General features: G+C 38.1%; 1 protein-coding gene across 2 annotated transcripts in view; it reads right to left on the bottom strand.

The window, feature by feature from the left end:
• The window catches only part of LOC128655877 (DNA (cytosine-5)-methyltransferase 3A), an 877,286-nt gene that overhangs the window by 217,254 nt on the left and 649,467 nt on the right, over positions 1 to 10,565 (bottom strand). For both annotated transcript variants that reach the window (XM_053709465.1, XM_053709464.1), the window contains exon 7: positions 5,646 to 5,858. In XM_053709465.1, coding sequence (XP_053565440.1) covers positions 5,646 to 5,858 — 213 coding nt within the window. The remainder of the gene's footprint in view (positions 1 to 5,645; positions 5,859 to 10,565) is intronic.

Raw genomic sequence — 10,565 nt, forward strand, 5'->3', positions numbered from 1 at the left:
ACATGCAGATCCGCTCAAACAGCCATCAGATATGCTGTTAGCTCTGAAAACTGTGATTCAGATCGGAGAAACAGATAATATAGCCAGAACATGCGATCGTCTTAACCACAGAGGAAACCACCCACACTGGATATTCGTTCGGCTCTCACTGAATACAAGCGGAAGAGTGGAGGACTGAGAAAAGAAACTGCGCCACTGAAAAAGCGAGCATTTCTGTCTGACAAAATAAAACTAATGTTGCACACCGTAACACTCTACATGCACTATTTGTCACGCCGCTCTAGACGTTGCTAGGGACGCGGCGTCTCCTTCCCTGCTTGTTGCCAAGGGCAGTGTCGGCATCGCTGCACGCTCCTGATGCCGGTCCCAACTCAGAGGCAAGTATACTGCGCCTATTTAAATGTGCTACTAACGATCTGTCACTGCCCTAGTATAGGTGTTACTTTGTGTGCTCCTGGGTGTGACAGATCGTTCTTTCTATTTTGCCTATATACTGTTACTGAACCTGCCTGCCTGACTTCTCTACTAGCCTTAACCCTTAAACTGCTGGATTGATTACTGTTGCTGAACCTGCCTGCCTGACTACTCTTCCTGCCTTAACCCTTCAACTGCTAGATTGATTACTGTTGCTGAACCTGCCTGGCTGACTACTCTTCCTGCCTTAAGCCTTCAACTGCTGCATTGATTACTGTTGCTGAACCTGCCTGCCTGACTACTCTACCTGCCTTAACCCTTAAACTGTTGGACTGCTTTACTGTTGCCAAACCCTGCCTATCTGACCATTCTAGTGGTGTACCCTTGGACTGCTTTACTGTTGCCAAACCCTGCCTGCCTGACCATTCTAGTGGTTTATCCTTGGACTGCTTTGCTGTTGCCAAGCCCTGCCTGCCTGACCTTTCTAGTGGTTCATCCTTGGATGCTCTGCTAATGCCGCTGGGGACTGTCCTGCCTGTGGTGAGTGCCGCCTTCCTCATCTCACTGACTTTCTCTGCTCTGGGATATTCCCTATCATTCCGGCTTGACGCCAGGATAACAAGACTACTGGCCGAGTTTGGTCTGATAGAGAAGTATCCCACGAGCGTTACACTATAGTCTCAAATAAATAAAAAATTCACTTTCAGCTATAGACTCTAAATAACCCTTCAGCCAGTCTCCTTAATAAAAAAGGTGGAAAATTAACCCCTTAAAGTCTGATTAAATCAGTGCCTGCCAGACTGCCCAAGTATTAACCCCTAAGGGTTATAACATGTCCAATATGAAGATCCATGAAAGGGATTAACCTCCCAAGTGCTGGCCCTCAGTACCTAGAAGGCAAATGCACTTACCTGTGGATAAAGCTGCAAGGCAGGAACAGCTTCTTAGGTGTTATAGTACCCATAAAAGGATTAAATATCTTCAGGCACCATCTTCACACATCATTGATAAAGGCAAAGAGAATGACTGGGGATTATGGGTAAGGGAAGTTACACTTAACAGCTTTGCCGGGGTGCTCTTTGCCTCCTCCTGCTGGCCAGGAGTTGAATATCCCACTAGTAATTGGAATGAGGTTGTGGACTCTCCATGCCATAGGAAAGAAATTAGTTTTAATAATATAAAACTTATAAAGTTTTTTAAGCAATAACACTCATTCTTGAAACTGCATAAATATCAGCAACCTGTCCCTAATATATATATAAATAAGACTAGTGTCAGTTTTCTTTTCATAGACGACAATAAGATGCCCTTTACAGTACAGACTGAGAATTGTTTACATTAACAGCTGCAGATGACTGGCGCGGTAAACAAAAGCACAGGGGCAGATCACATGACCCCTGTAAAAATATACATTAATGAGTTGCACCTACGGTGTATAGTGCATGGAAGTTAAAGGGACAAGGGAGGCAAATGCAATGTTCGTGATTTAGATCGAGTGTTTGATTACAATGTTATTCAGCTACCAAATCTACCACTTTCTCTTCCTTTGAAAACTCCTTTCCATGAGAGTAAACTGAGGTAGGCTCAGGAGGGTGCACGTGACTTGAGCCCTATATGTATAAAATTGTTGGAAACACATCTGTCATATAGTGCACAAGACATGGGCACGCTCTTGAGCCTAATTTAGGAGAACAAGAGAAAGACGTAAATTGCATTTGTATATATTGTACGCTCAGTCTTAATCATGAAAGTTTAATTTGGTTTCCCTTAAATGTGTATACAATGATTAGTTATACCAGCAGCAGAGTATAAAATATATAAAAAATGCTTCTTTTGGTATATTTTTGAACATGAAATAGCTATATCTGCTACTTGAAATGAGCTAAGCTTTCAGTGAGAGCAGACAAAATTAGCTTATCTCTATTATTTACACAAATTCCCAATTTTATCTCAATATACCCAGTAAAAGCAATACTTAGGGCCCGATAATCTAAAGGTCTCTGGGCTAGCGAGATTATTAAAGAATGCTCACCAGTCCTTCTATTTCCCTTGGGTAATGATCTAAAGCCATTTTTTAATCTGAAAACAGAGTGTCTCGCTATGGGGCGTATACTGCATTTTCGTAAGGGGAGGAGATGTGAACATTACAAAAGTGCACAATAACATTTGTATTTTAAAAATATTACAAAATAAATAATTGAACCGTTCATACACAAATTCTCAGGAAAAAAATGTAGTGTTAAGGTGCATCAAAAATCCTAACAAAATTCTTCACCAAAAATCATATTTTATGAAAAATGTAAAATTTGTCTTGAGCACTGTAACTCCCGTAACTGGCTGAAAATATTAACTAACACCTAACCCATATGCAATATCGATCTACCTGTCAACTGTTAACCCCCGCTGCAATAACTAATAAAACTATTAACCCCTTATCTGCCATTTACCCACATCGCAATCTAAATAATAAAACTATTAACCGCTAATCCGCCATTCACCCACATCGCAATAAACCTAATAAATGTATTGACCCCTTATCCGCCATTTACCCACATCGCAATCTAAATAATAAAACTATTAAACCCTAATCCGCCATTCACCCACATCGCAATCTAAATAATAAAACTATTAACCCCTAATCCGCCATTCACCCACATCACAATCTACCTAATAAAACTATTAACCCCTAATCCGCCATTCACCCACACTGCAATTAACCTAATAAAACTATTAACCCCTAATCCGCCATTCACCCACATCGGAGATAACCTAATTAAACTATCAACCCCTAATCCTCCATTCACCCACAAGGCAACAAACCAAATTTAATTACTAAGCCCCCTAACCTGACACCCCCTAAATTAACCCCAAATTAAATAAAATAATAAAATACTTAATTACAATTAAAAAATCCTAACAGTACTTAAAAAAACAACAACCTAAGATTAAATTAAAATAATCTAAAATTACAAAAAATAAAAAAAGTCTAACATTACAGAAAATAATAAACCACATTATCAATAAAAAAAATGTAACCTAATCCCTATGAAAATAAAAAAGCCCCCCCAAAATACCCCCCCAATCTAATACTAAACTATCAATAGCCCTTAAAAGGGATTTTTGTAGGGCATTGCCCTAAGTTAAACAGCTCTTTTACATTGAAAAAATAGTAAGCCCCCAACCCCTCTAACAGTAACCCCCCCCCAGCCACCAAACCCCCAAAATAAAAAAACCTAACACTAAAAAATCCTAAACTACCCATTGCCCCTAAAGGGGCATTTGTATGAAATCAGTCAATAGGATTTCAGCAGCTCTCATCCTATTGGCTGATTTGAATTTGAAGATTCAAATCAGCCAAAAGGAATGCAAGTGACGCCATATTTAAACGCGTAACTTGCTTTTAATATTCAGTGTACGGCGGTGATCGTACAAAGAGGATCATCCACGCTCCATGGCTCTGCGGTCGCCGGTTTTCAGTTCCATGGTCATCTCCGCTCCATGCCGGCTTGGTCCTGGATGAAGATGGAATACGTCGCCGGTTCCATGAAGACTTCACTGCCGCCTGGAAGAGGACCTCCGCCGGACTTCAGGAAGGGTGAGTACCTATTTGGGGCTTAGAGTAAGATTTTTTTTTTTTTTTTTTTTAGATAAGGGATTTTGGGCACTGAAAAAGAGCTGAATGCCCTTTTAAGGGCAGTAAAAGAACTGAATGCCCTTTTAAGGGTAATGCCCATACAAATGCCCCTTTAGGCAATGAGTAGTTTAGGATTTTTTTAGTGTTAGGTTTTTTATTTTGGGGGAGTTTGGTGGGTGGGGGTTTTTTCCTGTTAGAGGGGGGACTTAGTATTTTTTAAGGGAAATGAGCTGTTTAACTTAGGGTAATGCCCTACAAAAGGCCCTTTTAAAGGTTATTGGTAGTTTAGGGGAGTGTTTTTTTTTTGGGGGGGGGGGCTTTTTTATTATCATAGGGATTAGATTTAATTTTTTTATTTTTGTTAATATGGTTTATTATTTTATGTAATGTTAGATTTTTTTTATTTTTTGTAATTTTAGATTAATTTAAACTTAGTTTTTTATTTTGAAAGTAGTTTTTTATTTTAATTGTAATTTAGTATTTTTTAATTTAGGTAATTGGGGTTAATTTAGGTTAAGGGGCTTAGTAATTTAAATAGGTTAATTGTGTTGTGGGGGTTTGGTGGTTTAGGGGTTAAAAGATTAATTAGGTTAATTGCGATGTGGGTTAATGGTGGTTTAGGGGTTAATACATTTATACACAAAGCGCTAAATGTATAAATAAAGTGCTAAATGCATACACAAAGAGCTAAATGTGTAAACAAAGTGCTAAATGAATACACAAAGAGCTAAATGTGTAAACATAGTAATAAATACATACACAAAGCACTAAATGTTTATGCATTTAGCACTTTGTTTACACATTTAGAGCTTTGTTTATGCATTTAGAACTTTGTTTACACATTTAGCTCTTTGTGCGTTTAGCACTTTGTTTAGACATTTAGCAGTTTGTTTATACATTTAGCACTTTGTTTACACATTTAGCACTTTGTTTACACATTTAGCACTTTGTTTATACATTTAGCAGTTTCTTTATGCATTTAGCACTTTGTTTACACATTTAGCACTTTGTTTATGCATGTTGAACTTTGTTTGCACATTTAGCAGTTTGTTTATGCATTTAGTACTTTGTTTACACATTTAGCTCTTTGTTTGTACATTTAGCACTTTGTTTACACATTTAGTAGTTTGATTACACATTTAGCAGTTTGTTTATGCATTTAGCCCTTTGTTTACAGATTTAGCACTTTGTTTACACATTTAGCACTTTGTTTACAAATTTAGCAGTTTGTTAATGCATTTAGCACTTTGTTTACACATTTAGCACTTTGTTTAAACAGTTAGCACTTTGTTTACACATTTAGCACTTTGTTTAAACAGTTAGCACTTTGTTTACACATTTAGCAGTTTGTGTAAACATTTAACACTTTGTCTTTGCATTTAGTACTTTCTGTATACACAGCGCTTTGAGTATGCATTTAGGGATTTGTGTACATGTTGTGTTTGTACCATTATCAGGTGCTTAAGTCTAATCAAGGATGGGTAAGAAGTCCCAAAAGGCTGCACCAGATATCAGTATGAGTCTTTAGCCTGTTCCACCTTGTACCATAATAACAGCGGCAGTCAGCCATGGACACACTTTTTTTCAGACTTCTCACCTCATACTCTGCTTCATCGTCTGCTGGTTTGGAGGCATTCTTGTCTACGGCATCGGCCACCGCAGGCTCAGGTGTGGTGGCCACTGTAGGGGAAGCAGGGTCTGTTGGCTGCTGTGAAGCCGGGGGGCTGGTCTCCTCTTCTTTTTGATGGTCCCTGGAAAGCGATTCTTCCATGGCGTTTATGACCGCGACCAACTGCTGCTTCTTCTCAGCCTGCAGAAGACACATAAGACTCAGTTAGAAAAACTGTTCAACTGCTTCCTTGTTAAAGCTAGGTCAGTGAATGCAGTTTCAGAACATGCTACACGATAAACAGCATCAACATTACAGTGCAGTAGCTTGTAGATCCAAGGAGAAATCAGATCGCCACCTTAGAGTCAAGAATTCATGTTTTACCTTTTAGACACAATTAGATCTCGCTTTAATATTTTTTTTTCTCCTTTTAAATAAACAATAGTAACAGGAACATGTAAATGTTTGAACTCGATGGACTGATGCCTTTTTACTACCAATATTGCTATGTAAACGTGTGTAGAATACACTTGTCGTATTACAGTAGGGAAAACAATTACATAAAGTAAGAAGCCATTTGTGTTCACCAAGATTTAGGCTTACAACAAATCAGTAATTTACACGTTAGGTAATAATGCGCTAGAAACAAATACGCACGCCATATTGCTAGCACGTTGTGTGAATGTATAAGGAGTGAAAGATAATCAGGTAATTAGTGTTTCTGGAAGCTTCCAAATATAACATAAGAGTACTGTCATGTTGCCTAAAACAGGACCTATCAGTGGAGACTGGGTAGGGAAGCACTGATCACTGAGAAGTATAAGCTTGGGTTGCCGTACCGTTCCTCTTTGCACTGAGCAGTTGCACAGACCTTTGCTGTGGTATACAGCGTGAATGCGACTAAAGCACTATATGGCAGCTATAGCAACAGATTACAAGAGGAGCGCTAAATATCACTTTTGTGAAAGCGATATTTGTGCTCCACTGAATACATTTTAATATATGTGTATGCTTACATACATATATATTTATGTGCTAATATGTGTATATATACACATACTAACACATAAATATATATGTTTATAAGCATATACATATATATTTACTGGGAACACACAATTCCTATAGACCGCAATGTAAAGACACGTTTCAGTGCTATTTTTTTCCAACACCCCACTCCCACTAACTTTAACCCCTGATTGCTGTCTGGTGCAGTTATTTTATTAAAAAATAAAACTGTAGCATATAAAATACACACCATGGTATTTTGGGGGCATATTTATAAAATGATTAATTTTATAATCGCTAATTGCTACGGCGAGTAGCAATAACCAGACACTTGTAAATGCTGTTTATTTATCGTGCACCCACAAACTACAAATTTGCAGTTAAATTAGAGATCCACCTGTAATCTAGCCCTATGTTAATAAAAATGTTATACACATACGCGGAGATTACAAGTCACGCGTGCGGTATGTTTATTTCTTTAGGCTCCCTCGAGTGTGTTCAGCCTCGCTAGCCTCACCAGTCCTTATGTTATTAAATAGTATTTTTATAGCATATAAATATTTTTATAGGACTGGTGAGGCTAGAGAGGCTGAAGACATATCGCACGCGCAATGCAGTCAACGCGCGACTTGTAATCTAGCCGATAGTGCCCAACACACGTGCATGCCCCTGAGGCTACCTCAGTATGCTCTCATGAAATGTAACTAACTTTCAACAAAGGAAACAAAGAGAAAGAGGTCAATATTAGAAGTATAGCAGATTTTTTTTAGTGCACGCTCTGAATCATAAAATGAAAGTTTATTTTTGAATTTCATATTTCTTTCATGGTTCAGTTATACTAAGCAATAATGTAGAAATAATATTGTAGAACTGTAAACGTGTGTAGTAATACTGAAGGATTGTTTAATAATACTGTATAGGACAGTAGCGGACCTACTCAACAGAGGGCCCTGGTGCATGATATTTTTGGGGCCCCCAATGGTAGAAAGCAGCAGATGGACCGACAGATAGATAGATGGATAGATAGATGAACAATTTGATAAATAGATAGATATATAGATAATATGATAGACCTACAACCTGCACTAATAAAAGGCTCCCCTGCACACACCTATGTATAGACTTCAGCTCTTGGGTCCTGGTGCGACTGCACCTGCTGCACCAATGGTAGTTCCGCCCCTGGTATAGGGGTATCATTATATTGTAGGACAAAATGACACTGTACAACCTAAGGCACAATACAGCTTACATTTCCCCACCTCCCTTATTCACCCAAAGGCAAATACTTCTGTCTGAACAAAATTAGTGCTTTAGTGCCCCCAAATCAGCTATGGTTGCCCCCCCACAGCCACCAGCTGCACCTAAAACTTAGCTTGGTGCGAATGGTTCCTTTCTTTCAGCTAAAAAATAAATCCAACTTTCATTGTATGATTGTATAATGTGTTTGTGTAAAATGTGTATATATATATAGAATTTTTTTGCACATATAGATATCATTTAAGGGCTGGCTTCAAGATTTTGAACAAATTTGTCGAGTTCTGTCTTGCAATATTATTATTTCTTATAGAATAAAGAATAATATCTATAAATTACACCATTATTACACATTATATCAGACCATTACTGATTTGGTTATATATTGTTAGATATGCATAGAAAGATCATTGAAATTAACCCCTTAATGACAGAGGACGTACCAGGTACGTCATAGAAAAAACTTCCCTTAATGACAGCTGACGTACCTGGTACGTCCTCTGTTGTCTGAAGTGCTAGAAGCGATCTTGATCGCTTCCAGCTGCTTACAAGGTATTGTAGTGATGCCTCAATATTGAGGCATCACTACAATCCCCCATTTTACATACCGATGCAGAAAGGGCCACTCTGTGGCCCCATCTGCATCGGCTATGTATGTTGTACAATTACTGCCTTGGTTGGTGTTCATTTCAACTTGATTTCCATCATTTGTAAAAATACTAACCGATCTTTGTTATTTTCACTTTGCTCCCGGTGTGGCGGTTGCGGCGGGGGAGTACAACAGCCCACTCAAAAAAAAGATCGATCTAGATGCAGTGGCATCTTTGTTCTGTAATAAGGGATCTGGGAGGGGGAGGGTTGAATATTATTTAGGGGGGCCAGCTACACTACAGCAAACATATATTTTTTATTAAAAAAGTTAAAAAAAAACTATTTTGGGGGGCAAATTGGGTACTGGCAGACAGCTGCCAGTACCCAAGATGGCGGCAAATAGACAGAGGGGGAGGGTTAGAAAGATGTAAGGGGGGGATCAGGGAGGTTGTGGGGTAAGGGGGGATCTATCACTGCAGACTTTATGCCAAAAAATAAAAAAAATTAAAAAAAATATTTTTATTTCAGTACTGGCAGACTTTCTGCCAGTACATAAGATGGCGGTGACAATTGTGAGGTGGGGAGGGAAGAGAGCTGTTTGAGGGGGGGTCAGGGGGGGATCAGGGGGTGGGATGTGTCAGGTGGGAGGCTGATCTCTACACTAAAGCTAAAAATTAACCCCACAAGCTACCTAATTAACCCCTTAACTGCTGGGCATATTACAAGTGTGGTGCGCAGAAGTATTTAACGGCCTTATTATTACCAAAAAAGCAACACCAAAGCCATATATGTCTGCTATTTCTGAACAAAGGGGATCCCAGAGAAGCATTTACAACCATTTGTGCCATAATTGCACAAGCTGTTTGTAAATAATTTCAGTGAGAAACCTAAAATTGTGAAAAATTTTAGTTTTTTTAATTTTATTTGATCGTATTTGGCGGTGAAATGGTGGCATGAAATATACCAAAATGGGCCTATATCAATAATTTGGGTTGTCTACTACACTAAACTAAAGCTAAAATTAAACCTAAAAGCTCCCTACAAGCTCCCTAATTAACCCCTTCACGGCTGGGCATAATACACGTGTGGTGTGCAGCGGCATTTAGCGGCCTTCTAATTAACAAAAAGCAACGCCAAATCCATATAGGTCTGCTAATTCTGAACAAAGGGGATCCCAGAGAAGTATTTACAACCATTTATGCCATAATTGCACAAGATGTTTGTAAATAAATTCAGCGAGAAACCTAAAGTTAGTGAAAAAAATTGTGAAAAAGTCAACAATTTTTTTTATTTGATCGCATTTGGCGGTGAAATGGTGGCATGAAATATACCAAAATGGGTCTAGATCAATGCTTTGGGATGTCTTCTAAATATAAATATATACATGTCAAGGGATATTCAGGTATTCCTGACAGATATCAGTGTTCCAATGTAACTAGCGCTAATTTTGAAAAAAAGTGGTTTGGAAATAGCAAAGTGCTACTTGTATTTATTGCCCTATAACTTGCAAAAAAAGCAAAGAACATGTAAACATTGGGTATTTCTAAACTCAGGACAAAATTTAGAAACTATTTAGAATGGGTGTATTTTGGTGGTTGTAGATGTGTAACAGATTTTGGGGGTAAAAGTTAGAAAAAGTGTGGTTTTTTTTCAATTTTTTCCTCATATTTTATATTTTTTTATAGTAAATTATAAGATATGATGAAAATAATGGTACCTTTAGAAAGTCCATTTAATGGCGAGAAAAACGGTATATAATATGTGTGGGTACAGTAAATGAGTAAGAGGAAAATTACAGCTAAACACAAACACTGCAGAAATGTAAAAATAGCCATTGTCATTAAGGGTAAGAAAATTGAAAAATGGTCCGGTCATTAAGGGGTTAAACAAATTATTGGGAGGTGAACGATCTCTAGTTTCATAGGTTAATCATTCATATTTGATCAACTTTTCACCTCTACTTTATTAGGGGAAAAATAATGATTACATTAAAGGCAAGGTAAACTTGAACGCACTTGTTAACTACCCCTTTAAGTACATAAAAAATGAGCCCAA

Source organism: Bombina bombina, chromosome 4 (genome assembly GCF_027579735.1).
Source record: "Bombina bombina isolate aBomBom1 chromosome 4, aBomBom1.pri, whole genome shotgun sequence".
In the NCBI taxonomy this organism is placed as follows: Eukaryota; Metazoa; Chordata; class Amphibia; order Anura; family Bombinatoridae; genus Bombina; species Bombina bombina.